Source organism: Balaenoptera ricei, chromosome 4 (genome assembly GCF_028023285.1).
Source record: "Balaenoptera ricei isolate mBalRic1 chromosome 4, mBalRic1.hap2, whole genome shotgun sequence".
Lineage (NCBI taxonomy): Eukaryota > Metazoa > Chordata > Mammalia > Artiodactyla > Balaenopteridae > Balaenoptera > Balaenoptera ricei.
This window is the reverse complement of record NC_082642.1, coordinates 150,147,785-150,165,263: the sequence shown is the minus strand read 5'-3', so window position 1 is coordinate 150,165,263 and position 17,479 is coordinate 150,147,785. Positions and strand designations below refer to the sequence as shown.

General features: G+C 40.5%; 2 protein-coding genes across 4 annotated transcripts in view; one reads left to right on the top strand and one right to left on the bottom strand.

Moving 5' to 3' along the window:
- Positions 1–3,395, bottom strand: part of SON (SON DNA and RNA binding protein) — a 30,889-nt gene extending 27,494 nt beyond the window's left edge. Inside the window, 2 exon segments of the mRNA XM_059921473.1 lie at positions 46–212; positions 3,280–3,395. Coding sequence (XP_059777456.1) covers positions 46–212; positions 3,280–3,356 — 244 coding nt within the window. The 5' untranslated portion in view covers positions 3,357–3,395.
- Positions 3,396–4,367: 972 nt separating this feature from the next.
- The window catches only part of GART (phosphoribosylglycinamide formyltransferase, phosphoribosylglycinamide synthetase, phosphoribosylaminoimidazole synthetase), a 28,506-nt gene continuing 15,394 nt past the window's right edge, over positions 4,368–17,479 (top strand). For 2 of the 3 annotated variants that reach the window (XM_059921469.1, XM_059921471.1), the window contains exons 1-10: positions 4,368–4,452; positions 7,131–7,316; positions 9,850–9,945; positions 10,423–10,597; positions 11,682–11,793; positions 12,872–12,940; positions 14,184–14,309; positions 15,157–15,244; positions 15,759–15,844; positions 16,033–16,201. In XM_059921469.1, the coding sequence (XP_059777452.1) occupies positions 7,172–7,316; positions 9,850–9,945; positions 10,423–10,597; positions 11,682–11,793; positions 12,872–12,940; positions 14,184–14,309; positions 15,157–15,244; positions 15,759–15,844; positions 16,033–16,201 (1,066 nt within the window). In that variant the 5' untranslated portion in view covers positions 4,368–4,452; positions 7,131–7,171. The remainder of the gene's footprint in view (positions 4,453–7,130; positions 7,317–9,849; positions 9,946–10,422; positions 10,598–11,681; positions 11,794–12,871; positions 12,941–14,183; positions 14,310–15,156; positions 15,245–15,758; positions 15,845–16,032; positions 16,202–17,479) is intronic. The other variant, XM_059921470.1, reaches the window with a different exon arrangement.

Genomic DNA, 17,479 nt, shown 5'->3' with positions numbered 1-17,479 from the left:
AAAAAATCTTAAAGTTTTCAAGACAGCTGATTATCTCCAACTTACCTGGCTTATATCGTAGTTCCGTATCTAAGACCCCAGAAAGTACTTCCTCTATCTTCTGAACTATTTCTTCATTTGGTAGGCTCCTGGCAGAAGCAGCTGCATCACCTGCCTGGTTTCCTTCAACAGGTGTATTTGTTTCACCATTGAGCTGGCCTTCACTCCTTCCACTTTACAAGAAAAGTTACCAAAATTCATTAATATTTTTATCATGCCATATAATAAATTAATATTTGTAACTCAACTGATTAAAACAATCTTATTTGTACACTTCACCATTTTATATTTATTTTGGATGCTATTCCCCATCAATAGTGCTTCCTTAACACTATCTACTTATAGTTGGTACATTTTTATTTTCACACGATTATAAAGTTTTCAGAACTGTGAAAGTTAAGAAAAAGTCTTTAAAACAGGTTTCTAAGCTCATCTTTTTTTTTTTTTTTTTTAAACAAAATACTCCCCAACCAGCATATTTATCTCAGGGGAGGAAAATTATTATTAAGATCACAATCACAAAACCAAAGAAAAATACATGACCTAACATTACGGTAGAAGCTATAGCCACAGTAAAGCCACACTTGTGCATGGATCACAATCACCATCAGCAGTATCAAGGAACACAACTTTAGCCACAGACACATTAAGTCAAAATCAGGTTTAGACTGATCAGACTTGCTGAAATGCCATAATGTTGAAAAGGAAAAATACATTTATATAATTTTCACCCAATTATCAAAAATCATGTAAAACAATTCATTTATATTAACAGTAAATCAATCACTTATTTTCAATTCACAGGATCAGAAGAATCTTAACAGACATAAAAACATATCATTTAGTCATTTGTACTATTTTGTGTAAATTTACAAAATTGTTTTGAAAAATACTTTAAACAGCACGTTTGACTTAATGTAACTTAAATTTTAGGTAACAAAATGGGTCGACAATTATGCTCCACTACCTGATAAAAGTCTAAATGGTCAAAAAACAAAAACATTCAGTAGTTAACCAAGTGTTAATAAGGAACATTTGGTTTTCTAATACAATTAATCATACAATAGCAATATGTAACATTTATTAACTATTAATTAGGGTTACACGGTTCTACATTTTCAAACTCATTTATCCTAACAAAACTCTAAGATCAGCACTATTGTTCTGATTATTTAAATGAGGAAAATGAGGCACAGAGAAAACAAAAAAACCTAGCTGAACGTCATACATCTATTAAGAGGTAAAGCTGGTATTCAAAATCAGAGCGCATACTCTTAACCATCTATATATAATAACTTCAACTGTCTAAATGTCAGTCTCCTCACCCAAACCCGTATTCGTAAAAGTAAATGAGAAAAAAAGGAACTATAGTTCATTGAAATGGCAAATAATCAAAAACTTGTTTTGATACTGACAATATATAGCATAATATTTGAAAATAAGCTGAATATTCCTCTAGTAATAAACTGCTTTATCTCATATTCTTTTTAAACTTTCTTCCTGGAGCTCTTTTACATTTTTCCTAAGCACTTACACAGTGCGTACCTTACTAAAAAGGCCACGGATTTAAAAATCAGAAAAGTAGGGCTAAAAAAAAAAAAAAAACCTGTCTGTCTATAACAAAGTAATCATCTTAAAGCTGTGAGGATGCTTACTGAACTGCTGAAAAGGGGTGGAAATTTCAAAGCACCTAAATATCCATCAATACAATCCTACAACAGAATTCTACAGAGCCATGAAAAATGTTTCAAAGACTACTGAGACTGATAAAACACAAACGTGTTCACAATATATGGGTGAAAAAAACAACCAACACAAAACAAGATGATCACACTTCACAAAACATGTGCATCTGTATGCACAAGAAAAAAACGAAAGAACATAAAGATCAATAACCATGTGGTGTTTTAAAATTTTCTTTCCTATTTTTTCTAAACTTTCCACAACAATAACACTTCTAATACAAAAACTGAATTTTAAAAGGTATAGAAACAAGACATTACAACCAGCAAACACAACTACTTAATACATGCAACTATTAAAAAGTTTTCAGGAAAATTATATTCCCTTGACTCAGGTCGTTTCTCATCATCCTAAAAATAACCAGCATATAACAAAATTTTAAAAAGGAACTAAATCAATGAGACGATCTATTTCCCAATGAAAAAACAATATATCCTGGAAAAATATTACAGCAATACTGTATCATTGCCCCAATAACCTTATGTTAATTTGAGCGCTCAGTTTACAAATGCGTTTTCGGCTGATTTTCAAATTCACGTTACGTCTGGTTCTTGCTCTCAACTTTTAAAATACAACCAGCAATACATTTGAACTCGGAACAAATATTTACGTTATACAAAGCAAAAAGGCAACCACTGAATAACAACATGACCCACGCGATTTTCGTTTCTGAGTAAGCAAGTATTTCTTTGAAAATCTCTTCTCATTCAAATTGCGGGGAAGCAAGGGTAAACCAGTAGCAATGACAAAAGTAGCGTGTTGGTCAAATATGTCAATTGGGTCAGGGACAGCAAAAATATTTAGAGCTACACACGAAGTCCACTTTCCGCTTGCTAAATTAAAAAAATTACCACTAATGCAAAATCCCCTTCCATCCTCACCTCGAATATTCTGTCAAAGTAGCTAACATTGATTTGAACTGTTTCAATTTAAATTTCCAATCTATTAAACTATTAGAATGCTACCTGGTGGAAACCACAGAACAGTAGGACCCAAATAATCTAATTAAAGGATCCCGACCCCCAAATGGTCTGAAGCTCGCAATAATAAAACGGATTTAAGATTACCCAAGAAACGGCCGTTAGACCCCTTTCCGGTCAAAGACACCGGCCGGCGAAATCCGCGGAGGCAGAGAGGGGGAGGGGAAGCGCCGCGGCGGCGGAGGAGCTCAGGAAGGAACTAGGCCCGTCCCTGGTGGACAACCAGGCCTACAGTAGCTAAATGGTAGGGGATGACCAAACGGGGGAGAAGCCTGAGCATCCTAACTCGGTTCTAGACGAGGGAGCCTGGGATTACCTCGGAAAGGGCGAAGTTCCTCGCTGGGAAGGGAGGGAGCGGACGGGGGTGGGGGGGGCCGGAAAATGGATCCCAGGCCCAGGCGGGGCTGTAGCCGGGCCTGAGACGAGGAACGACAGCGTCCCTGAAGAAAGGTGCCACGGACGGCTACGTGAGGCCCTATCGGTCCCTTGGGGGCAGAAGAGTCTGGGAAGCGTTTACCTTGAAAGCTCCTGTTGAATTTCCCGGAATTTACTGACCACGAAAGACCTAAAAATCTGCTCGATGTTGGTCGCCATGGCGTCCGCTCCGTTCTCTCAACTCCTCCTCACTAGTCCTCCAGGCTCCCAGCATGCCTCGGGAGGAGGCGCAGCGGCCAATTCCGTTTCTTGCCGTCCTGATTGGCTCCTGTGGGAGCGCCCAGTCCGGCACGCTCCGCCTCTGAACCAATCAGTGAGCACGGCCCCGCTCTCCTCCGCTGTTTCTGAGCGTCTGGGGTAGAGCTGCTGACGTTTGCGCCGCGCACGACTATGTCCGCCATGTTAGTGACTGACGCAGGCGCCATTACAGGAGAAGTCTCTCTAGAGGCGACTGTCAGCTGAAGTTGTCAGTCTTAAACAGTGTTTGGGGGCCCTAAGAGGTTTATTTTGGTCACTAAACACCCTAGATTAAATTCCGTGAGGAAAGGGAGCAAGGAGGGCAACATGGTGTTTGACCGGGGCCTCCAACGTTCCCGGATGGCACCGAGTTTCGGCAGGGAGATCCATCCGGGAAAGCATTAATCAGCGCTTGCCCCCATACGAAGAACACGTTTTTACCGCCATCTGCCTCCCGTGGCATCCTATAATTGGCCTCGGCTTTTTTTTTCGTTTTAGCATTAGGCCAGAGGTCCTGAACCACGTGTGTTCAAACCTTGGTGCACTCTAATCTCGTCAGGAGCCAGGCGTGTCACGAGACTTTTGCACGGTAGCTGTTCAGTCCTGACTCGTGAGCAACACACAATTAGCTGAACATGGGTTAAGCATTTTGGCGCTCCCCCTCCTCAGAGCTCCGGAGGCTCTGGAAGAAGCGAAGAGACGTTACGTGGCACCTGACACTACAGTGTTACACTGTAAACTTGCTAGGGCTAGGGAGCTTTACCCTGGGGGAGGTTCAGGCCGCGCCCGAGAGCCGGAGGGAATCACTCTTGATTACCTCGCGGTGGGGCCCACTGACCGCGCCGACCAATGGGGAAGCGAAGCCAGCCGGGGGCGGGGCGGGGCGGGGCGGGGCGGGTGGGCGGGGGGCGTGCGCGCCGGATCCCATCGGCGGACTTCCGGCGCGTGGCGGGCTAGTGGGCTCAGAGCGCTCAGCGAGGGTCTAAGTGCGAGCGCCCAGACCGCCTTGGGTACGTGGGTAAGTTTCCTCCGCTTTTCAGGAAAGTACATTTATGGTTTGGTTTGGGGATTACTATCAGGAATTGGATGAAACTGTAGGAACTGGTTTGGCGGTAGGGATTGTCCTCTTATTTTTAATCGCAGTGGGTGAGGGTTGGCCATGTGCTTTTCAGTTTTAACTGAGGTTTACATTGGATCTATCACTTTCTCTGCTTTGTAAGATGTCAGGGCCTTCTTGCATCTTTCTGCTTTTTTTAGGTTTTTTAGGTCATGCACCTAAATTGCATATTTTCTCATTATGCATCCTTTGTCTCTAGCAGATTACTTAGTCCCATTTTGTAGTTGGTTTCTACCTTATTTTATTCACCAAGTCCTTTGTGTTTTGTTTTGTTTTCTTTTTTTGGCAATGCTGCACAGCATGCAGTATCTAAGTTCCCTGACTAGGGGTGGAACGCAGGCCCCCTGCAGTGGAAGCGCAGAGTCTTAACCACTGGACCGCCAGGGAAGTCCCAATTCACCAAGTCCTTTGAAATGGCTTTTCCTGGCTCTCTAATTCTCCTCGTGTTACCCATTTAGATGACTGAGGCCCAAGAAGGTTAAGTCCCTCAAGGTATCCCAGCTAGGAAGTCTTTAACTCCTTAACTCAAACCTAGGCAACTCTGGCTGGCGGCCTCCTAGCCACTCCTGGGTGTAGATTCCCTCAGGCTGAGTCCTAATCCTATTTCAGAGATCCGCGGCAGTAATCAGGATAATTTCCCTTCACTGGCCCTCTTATTCAAACTAAACATAAATGTTTTCTCTAGATTTAAAGATACGTTCATTTCAGATATTTCAATACACACGGCAAGTCTGTGTTTTCCATTAAGCTAAAATAGTGTTTTTCTCTCTGATGATAATTTAGTAATTTTTTTCTTCCTCATATTTTCAACTGTTAAAGAGTATCTGAAGCAAAATTGGTTCCGTTGGAATCCAGGCTACATCCCCACTTACCTATGTGACCTGCAGCAAGTTACATAACCTAACTGAACCTTAGTTATTTATCTGCGAAGTGGGCATGGTAATCCTAGCTGCCTCACAGAATTCTTAAGATTAAGTGAAGTAATTCGTGAAAAGCATTTAGAATAGCATCTGGCACGAAGTAAGTGCTCAAAAGGTCTTCTTTATATTATCAAGTTATATTTTTCTTTAAATGTGTAATGCTAGCATCTCACAAGAAGTTAACTGATTTCAGTTTTTCCTGTTATCAGTTTGCATTCTACATAATTACATGTCTTCTGAAAATTAGTAAATGAATGTGACAAGTTATTCATTCCTTTGGCTTTTTTTCTCTTGTTAGAATTTCTTTCTCTCCCTAAAGCATCAATTTGGCAAAAGTAATAAATAAAATATAGCAGGTTAGCATTTACTACTGCTGAGTGTAAGGAATTGTACTAATTGTTTATAAATGTCATTTCAATTCTTACTATGCCTCATAAGACAAATTCTCTTAATTCCACCTTTTAAGATGTGAAGAAATTGAATTGCAGGTAGTAAGAGCTTAACCAGGGTCACACTGTTAGCTTGAGAGATAGTTGCCCATCCTGCCCAGGATCAAATGCCAGAACTAAGCAAGACGTGTTCAAATTTGATTTTTGCCTTCTCTACCAATTTTCTGGCATATTGCACTAACTTCTTAAATAGGGGTCAGCAAACTACTGCTCTTGTGCCAATCCTTCCTACTACCTGTTTTTGTACAGTGCACCAAATAAGAATAGTTTTTACATTGTTAAATGTTTGTGGGAAGAAAAGGAAAAGTGGTGTTTCTGTGACACATGACAGTTATACAAAATTCAAATTGCCGTGTCCATAAATACAGTTTTATGGAAACACAGCCACAGTTATGCTTTATAAACCTCTGATAGCTTCCTGTTACTTAGACCAGAAGTAGGCAAACTATGACCTACAGCCAACTGCCTATTTATGTAAGTTTTTACTGGACATAGCCTGGCCACATTTGTCTCTTGTCCAAGGCAGCTTTCATACTACAGTGGCAGAGTTCAGTAATTGCAACAGAGACTATATGGCCCTCAGAAAATATTTACTATTTGACCCTTTACGGGCTCTAGTCTTAAACATTTCTTTGAATTTATTGTAACTTTGAAGTCTATTATTTATAAGACTAAAGGTTTAAAAAGTTATTTTCAATTTGGTGTCTAAATTTAAAACATTAAGATTCATTTTTAACTGAGGTTTGATGATTTTTAAATCTTCTAAAAAGTGAAGCCCAGGGACTTCCCTGATGGCCCAGTGGGTGGGAGTCCGCCCTCCCAATGCAGGGGGCCAGGGTTCGATCCCTGGTCCGGGTAGCTGGATCCCGCATGCATGCCGCAGCTAGCAGTCTGCATGCCGCAACAAAGATCCCACGTGCTGCAGCTAAGACCCAGCACGGCCAAGATAAATAAATAAAAGTGAAGCCCAAAGAACGGTGATTGTTCATAGATTTTGTTTTAATGAAATAAGGAGCTTTAAAGTACAGCTCTAATCCTTAAGAGTACACAGTCATATTTCTCAAATCATGAATCCTAGTTTTCCACAAATGAATTGCTGGGATAAAATGTTATTTGTATGATTACAAATGACTACTTAAATCATATTTAGAAATCGTGGTTTCTAAAGTATATGTATTCTAAACTATCAACTGTGGTTTTCTTTCTGCAGCTTTCATTTTCCTGCTGAATTCCTGCTTTGCAGACTGAGCAATGGCAGCCCGAGTACTTGTAATTGGCAATGGAGGAAGGGAACATACTCTGGCCTGGAAACTTGCACAGTCTAATCATGTCAAGCAAGTGTTAGTCACCCCAGGAAATGCAGGCACTGCCTGCTCTGAAAAGATTTCGAACACTGGTAATCATTTTTTTGAAGTAAAACTGAATGATTGTAGATGATAAACTGTCACTCACAACTCTCTTTTTTTTTTTTTTTAATTTATTTTTATTTATTTTTGGCTGTGTTGGGTCTTCGTTTCTGTGCGAGGGCTTTCTCCAGTTGCGGCGAGCGGGGGCCACTCTTCATCGCGGTGCATGGGCCTCTCACTGTCGTGGCCTCTCCCGTTGCGGAGCACAGGCTCCAGACGCGCAGGCTCAGTAGTTGTGGCTCACGGGCTTAGTTGCTCCACGGCATGTGGGATCTTCCCAGACCAGGGCTCGAACCTGTGTCCCCTGCATTGGCAGGCAGATTCTTAACCACTGCGCCACCAGGGAAGCCCCCCACAACTCTTCTTTATAAAGGTCAATTGCTGTTCAGATTTGAATGCTTTTTTTAACCCAAAAATTTATGTGGTAATTTGAATACTTGCCATATGTTGTAATTTAAGGTATCCTGTTGTTCAGAGTGTATCATTTTCTTACCTTAAATTATTTTAAACCTTATAAAACACGTCCACTGAAAAAGTTACAAAATGCCTAATATTGGTTAAAGGTGTTTTGGTGTATATTTTGGGGAATGCAAAATTGAGCAGTGCTGTTAAATGTAAGTTCTGGCAATTCTTACTCCATAATAGATCTCAGCCTTCATCTCTTCCACTGGTAAATAGGAAAAGATGATCAGTTCTTACGCTGCCTTAAATTCTTCAGTGACTTCTCATAGTAGTTAGCATAAAACTCAGACTCCTGTCCTTACAAAAACCTCTGTGATCTGACCTCTGCCTGCCTTTCCAGCCTGATCTTTTACAGCCCTTGTTTTCTTTTCACTGTGCTCTATCCATGCAGTCCTGCCAGCATCCCAAACAGAGCTGCCTTGGACTTTGTTCTCACTCCTAGCATGACTGGCTCCTCATCATTCAGGTCTCAACTTATGTTACCTTCTCAAAGAGGACTTTCCTAAAGTTTCTAAGTAAAGCATGTTCACCCCCCAATTCATTTGTTTTCAATCATGAACTATTATCTGTATCTTCTTTTACTATTGTCTGTCTCCTATCTTCATTTCCCTCCTAGAACATAAGCTCTAGAATGTAAACTGCATGAGGGCAAGGAAGTCGCATGTCTTTTTTTAAAATAAATTTATTTATTTATTTATTTTTGGCTGCGATGGGTCTTCGTTGCTGCGTGTGGGCTTTCTCTGGTTGTGGCGAGCGGGGGCTACTCTTCGTTGCGGTGAATGGGCTTCTCATTGCGGTGACTTCTCTTGTTGCAGAGCACAGGCTCGAGGTGCACAGGCTTCGGTAGTTGAGGCTCGCGGGCTCTAGAGCGCAGGCTCAGTAGTTGTGGCACACGGGCTTAGTTGCTCCACAGCATGTGGGGTCTTCCAGGACCAGGGCTTGAACCGGTGTCCCCTGCATTGGCAGGCAGATTCTTAACCACTGCACCACCAGGGAAGTCCCGTGTCTCCTGTCTTATTTTGCACTGTGTGCACTGTGCCTAGTACCCTACGTGGCACATAATATTTATGGAGAGAACATAGACCCAGCAAGCTACCAACTGGGAGAAGATAATTGTGTACATAGGAGCAAAAATAATAAGAAAAAGATAAATAAGAAAATATCTGCTTCCCTGGGATCTTAACTCTGGGAGTGAGGTATTGTATTTTTTTTTTTTTAAAGAAATGGCACATTTTATCTAGATGCAATTGATGTTATACAGACCAGCCCATGAAAATCTCCCAATATTGTTATGAGGCTGCTATCACTTGTAGTGACAGGTTAGGTGTGTCTTCTTCCTCTTGCCACCCTTTGCTGTGCTGAGGTAGTTGGCTCTGTTCAGCCCAGTTGTGTTTGCAGCTACTAACCCAGAGTGCATGGTACTCCATCCTTATCCCACTCAGGCAGTTCCTGTAGACTGAGAACTCTACCTTTTCTGCACTTATCCCCTACACATCACAAATACCACATATGTACAGAGACTTCAGCCAGCTTAAGAATGGTGGCCCAAATAACAGTGAAGCAGAAGAGTGCCTATAGAACCTACTCATGATTAATATATGGTTGATCCTACTACTACTTAGAACTCTCATCAAGAAAGAAAATTTACCTGGAAACAGAGAAAGCCACACGCTGGACAGTATCTAGCATATAGCAGTTCTCAGTAAATCTTGAATGAATGACATTTAAAAGACCAGTTTCTGAGTATATTCTCTGATACACTTTTTTGTTTACAATCGACACTAGCAACATGAACACCATAGTCAAGAAAGTACCTTATAGCTCTTGGAAAACTTACTCAGTTCTCTGCTATCACTGTAGTGATAGCAGAGAACTGAGCTTTGTTGGTTAGCCTAATGTACTGTGCTCTGAATTGCTCATGGTGAAACTCATCTGTACCAGTAAAAGAAAACCAACAATTAATAGGCATACCAAAGTATAGTACTTAGATTTCAGAAAGACAGTTAACTTAAAGAATGTTTTTATAAACAAGGTGGGTTTGTTTCTTTTTTCTTTTCACAGACATCTCAATCAGTGATCACACTGCCCTTGCACAGTTCTGCAAAGATGAGAAAATTGAATTTGTAGTTGTTGGACCAGAGGCACCTCTGGCTGCTGGTAAAGTTCATTTCTGTTTATTATTATGGTATACACCGTGCCAACAGGAGCTTGGAGATCATCTCATCTAATACATTTTACAGATGAGGATTTCTAATATAATACACTGAAAAAGCTTTCACCCTCTTGAAATTTATGGATTCTAGGATTTTTTCCCCCCCAAGCATCAGTAGTATGAATAACAAGACTACATTTGAATGAGAGATCAAATTTGCAGCTGTGGGAGATATTTTGTGTTTATTCTGCTCTATTCTGGTGTCTATTTAATAATCCATATATTTGAATATCACACATGATTTTTGTTGGATTTGAATCATGTGTCAGTAGCATTTTGTTTATATCCTATAGAAAACATGAAAAACGTAGTTATTCTCTGCCATTTGCCTCATCTCAGTGTATATTGAGCCTGATCCTAATTCTTCAGAATGAAAAGGCCCTGCAGAAAGCTGGGCTGCGGCTGCTTGTTTCCGCCCCTAGGAATTGCTGGGAGCCTGGCGTCTGCAGGAGTGCGGTGCTTTGGCCCGACAGCGGAAGCAGCTCAGTTAGAGTCCAGCAAGAGATTTGCCAAAGAGTTCATGGACCGACATGGAATCCCAACTGCACAGTGGAGAGCCTTCACCAAAGCTGAAGAAGCCTGCCACTTCATTATGAGGTAAACAGAAGATAGCCTGTGAAGGGCACTTGTTACATGATATTTGAATATAGGGGTCACTTTTATGTTACGAGTTTATAGTAAGATAATTCTAGGGGAAAACTCATAGGATGTAGATTGCCTTTTTCCAACATCAAAATAAAATGGGATTTACTCTTGCGGCCTTGCAGAAAGATAAAATTTTTTTTTTTAAGATAAATTTTTTAATGTTTGTTGCTGAAGAGTTTCTAGGGGTTTAAGGATACATTTGGTTCTGTAGGCGTGCCCTCTTAGCCAAATTGACACAGTGGCATCTTACCACATAAAGGATAGTGATTTTTTTCATCAATAATTAACTAGAGTGAGGAATCATCACTTGGCCTTCTGCCACCACTGTTCAATCCTAAATCTTAAAATTAAACATCCTGTTCTCTATTATATGGAGAACATTGAGCAATAAATGAATGTTGGTAGATACATGCCTTTGCCCCCTATTTTTGTTGACACTTTTCCTTTTTACCTGGTATGTTTTCTTTTTAGTTGGGTCAGTTTCATTCTTTGTTTTTTCTTCATCCTACATTGAATTTTATTATTTCCTAGTAGCCAGATACCTTCCAAGTAACAATTTTGTTACTTACTTTGGGTAAGTCTCCTTCTAGATCTCCAGTTCTACTCAACAGAAGAAACTACCAACAACAGTTTCTTATGTGTACTTGGAGAAATGATCTGTGTATCTGTGCTTATATTGGTCTTATACAGCTACATCTTTTACTTGAAGGAGAGCATGATTCATTACTTTGTATTGTATCTTAAAGGTCATTCCATATTCATGCTATGCAACTGCTGTTTTCCCCCACAGATTTTGTTTATATGATCTCATGATAAGTGAGAAAAGCAAAACTGTATGTACCATATGACCACAACTATAAAGGAATACATAGGAAAAAAAAATCCTGGCAGGAAGTACATCAAAATGGTGTTAGCAGTTTTTTTTTTTTCTGCTTTTCAGTTGTTGCTATAGCATATCATTACACAATCCCAAAGCATTTTAAACTTTTGAATCTTAAAGATTTATTGGATATTGAAATTTACTCTGTCTTCACAGTGCAGACTTCCCCGCTTTGGTTGTGAAGGCCAGTGGTCTTGCAGCTGGAAAAGGGGTAGTTGTCGCAAAGAGCAAAGAAGAGGCCTGCAAAGCTGTACAGGAGATTATGCAGGTAAGTTGATCCCTCTTAAAAAGTTTATAATTTTCTAGTCACACTGGATAAATAAATACTCTTAAGCTTACAAATATTCCTCAAGGCAAGGAAAACGTATAGCAAACACAGTTATTTTTCATAGTACTATGTATTGTAATCCATCTCTATAGAAGGGTTATGACACATCTACACTGATGGCTAAAACGATGATTCTGTTCTTTGCAAGTAAGTTCTGTCTAGCATCCTTTGTTGTCTGCTCCGAAAGGTAGAAAGTCCTCAGACTACAGAACATATAAATAAATACTCAACAATCCATGAGGACAAAAAAAGTATTTATCCTTTGTGTCTCAGGTCTAAGAAAAGTGAAGCAATGAATTAATATACTTTGCTTTTATGATCCTTCTTGGTTGTTGTGGGTTTCTCCCCCTTGTGGAAATCTGTTTTCACAGACCTTAGTATAATTATTGTAAGCAAACATAATTATAAGTCAGAAATAATAGTTAAATGCTAATGATGAAAACATCTGTTTTTCTGTTAACCTTATTTGAAACTGGAAAGCTGGATCCCCAGAAGAGTTTTAATGATGTGTTCATCTCATCTGTACCAGTGCTAACTCTACATCATTGCAACTCTGAAAATAGGAAACATTCGGGCTTCCCTTGTGGCACAGTGGTTAAGAATCCGACTGCCAGTGCAGGGGACACGGGTTCAAGCCCTGGTCCGGGAAGATCTCACATGCCGCGGAGCAACTAAGCCCGTGCGCCACAACTACTGAGCCTGTGCTCTAGAGCCTGAGAGCCACAACTACTGAAGCCCGCGCACCACAATGAAGAGTAGCCCCCGCTCGGGGCAACCAGAGAAAAGCCTGCGTGCACCAGTGAAGACCCAGTGCAGCCACAAATAAATAAATTAAATAAAATAAAAATAGGAAACATTCATATATGTTCCTTTGCAGCTTTCAGAAAGAGAAAGAGAAATTATAATACTAGTGCGTTGGTTCATAATACAAATGGTGCAAAATGACAACAGCCAATTAAGTAAATAATAAAAGCTTATAATTTATTTCTCTTTTTGTTTTGTTTTTATCGACAATAAGGATAAAGCTTTTGGAGAAGCTGGAGAAACAACTGTCATTGAAGAACTTCTTGAAGGAGAAGAGGTGTCTGTACGTATATTCATCTTTTGGACTTTTACACAGTATAAGCTGTGTTATCTGACCTATGATCCCAAAAAAGGCTTGGTTTACTCTGGTCGCTTCATCCAAGAGCATAAACTGAGCAGTTACACAGGAATTTGTATACGTTTAGTATTTCGGACACAAATGAAAAAAGAGGGCTTCCCTGGTGGGGCAGTGGTTGAGAATCTGCCTGCCAATGCAGGGGACACGGGTTCGAGCCCTGGTCTGGGAAGATCCCACATGCCGCAGAGCAGCTAGGCCTGTGAGCCACGGCTACTGAGCCTGCGCGTCTGGAGCCTGTGCTCCGCAACAAGAGAAGCCGCGATGGTGAGAGGCCCGCGCACCGCGATGAAGAGTGGCCCCCGCTTGCCGCAACTGGACAAAGCCCTCGCACAGAAACGAAGACCCAACACAGCCAAAAATAAATTAATTAATTAATTAATTTTAAAAAAAAAAGAAAAAAGAAAAAATAAATAAATATTTTAAAAAAAAGAATTTATCTTCTTTTTTTTAATATACAAACTTATTTATTTATTTATTTTTGGCTGCGTTGGGTCTTTGTTGTTGCGCGGGCTTTTTCTAGTTGCTGAGAGTGGGGGCTACTCTTTGTTGCAGTGCGCGGGCTTCTCATTGCGGTGGCTTCTCTTGTTGCAGAGCACGGGCTCTAGGCGTGCGGGCTTCAGTAGTTGTGGCACACGGCCTCAGTGATTGTGGCTCTCGGGCTCAGTTGTGGCTCGCGGGCTCTAGAGCGCAGGCTCAGTAGTTGTGGCACATGGGCTTAGTTGCTCCGCAGCATGTGGGATCTTCCCAGAACAGGGCTCGAACCCGTGTCCCCTGCATTGGCAGGCAGATTCTTAACCACTGCACCACCAGGGAAGTCCGAAGAATTTATCTTCTTTTAATCATCCCCAGTGTAGCAGTAGGCAATTTGGACTTATATCACCCGTTATTTAAACAGGGGAAAGGTTGAAATTTTTTACTTTGAGAGTAGCTTGATTTTTTTTTTTCCCCCCAACCTAGCTCAAAAATTACATATCCTTCAGAACAGAGTATACAGGATCTTTTGATTCTCCATCTAGGAAACTTAGGGTTATTTATGTTTTAAATCATTTTACTTTAAAAAAGAAAATTTTCCTCTAATTAGAGTTAAGGTACATATAGTTCTCCTTATTAAATTATTTTTTTACTTATTGGCATTTAAGGTTAAGTGGACCGTTTGTTTTCTCTACAGTGTCTGTGCTTCACTGATGGAAAGACTGTGGCCCCCATGCCCCCAGCACAGGACCATAAGCGACTGCTGGAGGGAGATCAGGGCCCCAACACAGGGGGAATGGGAGCCTATTGTCCAGCACCTCAGGTACTTCCCAGAGGCTCAGCTGAAGTTCCGTAGTCGTTTGGTCTTCTCAAAGAGCTCTTAGACACTTTTCTGTTTTTTCTTTCTGTAAATGATATTACTAATCAGCAAATTGGTTTTCCTGTTAAATGAAAAGTGTCTCTTCTGGTCTCACTCTAAAACTAACCTTTTCTAAAAGCCTTTGAGAAACTAACTTAAGTATCGATTGAACAGATCCTTCTAGCCCCTCCTTATTCATCTTTGGATATCCAGGGCCCTATATGTTAAGTGCTCAGTAAGAGTGGGTATGGTAAATTGAGAACCAAGTCAGACTGTCATTTGTTCTTCTAGTCTTTCTACTTCATAACGGATAGAGCATGTTTCCAAACAATTCCTTGACAATGTTTATGGAAAATATGCATTGAGCATATTATAAATAGATTAGCACTTCAGAAACTCACCCATTTCCTTTCACTGCTGATAGTTATAATTGTTTGTGCTAATAATATAGTGCCTTTTAGATATTTTTCTTAACTAAAAGATTAAAAACCAAACAGGGTTTACTTTAGACTTCGTGTATTAAAACTACCGTTTAGTAAAAGTGATTTTATTTATATATATTTTTTACTTTAAAAAAATTTATTTATTTATTTATTTATTTTGGCTGCACTGGGTCTCAGTTGCGAACTCTTAGTTGCGGCATGCATGTGCAATAATTTCTACAATTAATTTATAAACTCTAGATTCTCAATTTATAGGCTAATGAGGTATGCATAGAATATACTGTAAGTATACAAAGGAGCCTCAGTGTGGGCGAGGACTTTTTCAGTTTAATACCAGTCACATTTAAATATGTCTCTATGTTCCCCAGGTTTCTAAGGATTTGTTGCTAAAAATTAAAAATACTATTCTTCAGAGGACAGTGGATGGCATGCAGCAGGAGGGTGTGCCATATGCAGGTAAGCATATTGATGTCATTGTGGACATTATTTATAGAGTAAGTTTACACCATTTTCTTTTTTTATAAATTTATTTATTTATTTATTATTTATTTTTGGCCGCATTGGGTCTTTGTTGCTGTGCGCGGCTTCTCATTGCGGTGGCTTCTCTTGTTGCGGAGCTCGGGCTCTAGGTGCCCAGGCTCCAGTAGTTGTGGCACACAGGCTTAGTAGTTGTGGCTCGTGGGCTCTAGAGCACAGGCTCGGTAGATGTGGTGCATGGGCTTAGTTGCTCCACGGCATGTGGGATCTTCCCAGCAGGGCTCGAACCCATGTCCCCTGCATTGGCAGGTGTATTCTTAACCACTGCGCCACCAGGGAAGCCCACCATTTTCTTTTCTTAATTGACCACTGTTACAACATTTGTTACGGTCATTCCAAAACTGTCAGTACTATAAGTTTATATTCTGATTTTCATAGTCACAATACAATGTCTTCATTATAGATTTTTTTTTTTTTCCATTTTTTAACAAAGGTATCCTCTATGCTGGTATAATGCTGACCAAGGACGGCCCAAAAGTTCTGGAGTTTAATTGCCGTTTTGGTGATCCAGAGTGCCAAGTGAGTAATAAAGATAATAATATAAAGTGTTACTTTGTAGAATATGTGTGCTGTTTTAATCTTAGGATTTATCAGCCTGGAGATAATTACCTTTGAGAAACATATGCAAGTTCTGGTATCCCAGTGAATAAAATGTCTAAGGACAACTGAAATTTCTCTCAGTTGCCGTGTTGATTATGTTTTTCCAGGTGATCCTCCCACTTCTTAAAAGTGACCTTTATGAAGTGATTCAGTCTACCTTAGATGGCCTGCTCTGCACATCTCTGCCTGTTTGGCTTGACAACCGCACTGCCGTAACTGTGGTCATGGCAAGTAAAGGTTATCCAGGAGACTACACCAAGGGTGTAGAGATAACAGGTGAATATCAGAGAACAACAGGTTGGATTGCAATGTGACAAGTGACCAGTACCACAGTAGGCCTTTGTCCCATTCAATGTTGTGTTCCTTTTAAGGGTGTAGAGACATCAGTAACCTTTCAGGGGTTTTTAACATAACCATGTTGCTTGTTGGATATGGGTGTCCAGATATCCAAAATTACTGTATTTAAAGAACTGCCGTCCGTTTCTCTTCCTGCACAGTGAAGACTTAAGTGGGCCTAGCTAAGTTTCCAGAGAATCACCCAGAGCTGCCTTTCTCGTCCATCCTCTAAGAGCCAGGAAGATAATAGGAATGTATGAGAGTGGGAGGAACTTTAATATAAATTACATCAAGGAGAAAATTTCAGGGCTTGATCTCTGAATGATCACAAATTAACCCCCCAGTTTGCAGTGCACCCCATGGTCACTTTGATGGCAGAATTAAAAGTTTTGGAAGTATAGCCTTCTTTTCTGTTTCTCATTATAGGAGGTGAGGCATCTAGTTAAATGATGCTAGATAAAGCAGTGTTTTAAAATGCTAAATAAGTTCCAGCACCATAAGGCCAACACCAGACCTTTAAAATCCCTAGCAGGCTGTCATTTGGCCCCCCTTAATACCCCAATACTGTGTTTGATTCAAACACCCTATTTACTGTCTTACCCAGACAGTAAGTCCATTGCCCTGTGCATCCCACACATGGCAGCTGGGCAGTTAGGAGCTGATTGCCTTTTAAAATGAAGGAAGGAATAGAATCAAGATCTTTTGTATTGGTGAAATTTCCCTAAGATTGGGGTGACAAGTGTCATAGTTATTTCTGACACCCCAATATTGGGTGTTACTGATACCACCAGATACTTGAGTACCTGTGACTAAATGCCCCTATGTTATAAAAACACCTGGAGGGACCTCCCTGGTGGTCCAGTGGGTAAGACTGCGCTCCCAATACAGGGGGCCCAGGTTCAATCCCTGGTCAGGGAACTAGATCCCGCACGCGTGCCGCAACTAAGAGCCTGCATGCCACAACTAAGACCCAGAGCAGCCAAAATAAATAAATAATATATAAATATTTTGAAAAAATAAAAATAAAAACACCTAGAGAAGACACGATATTATAAATCAACTACAATAAAAAAATTGTTTTACAGAAAATTTGATACAGCAAAAAAAACAACACTTAGGGAAGATGTGTATTAACAGATTACCAAATATGGTACTAAAAGAGAAATGGAAAAGGACAAACTAGGGATATGAAAGTTTTTTTCAGGGGGACTTCCCTGC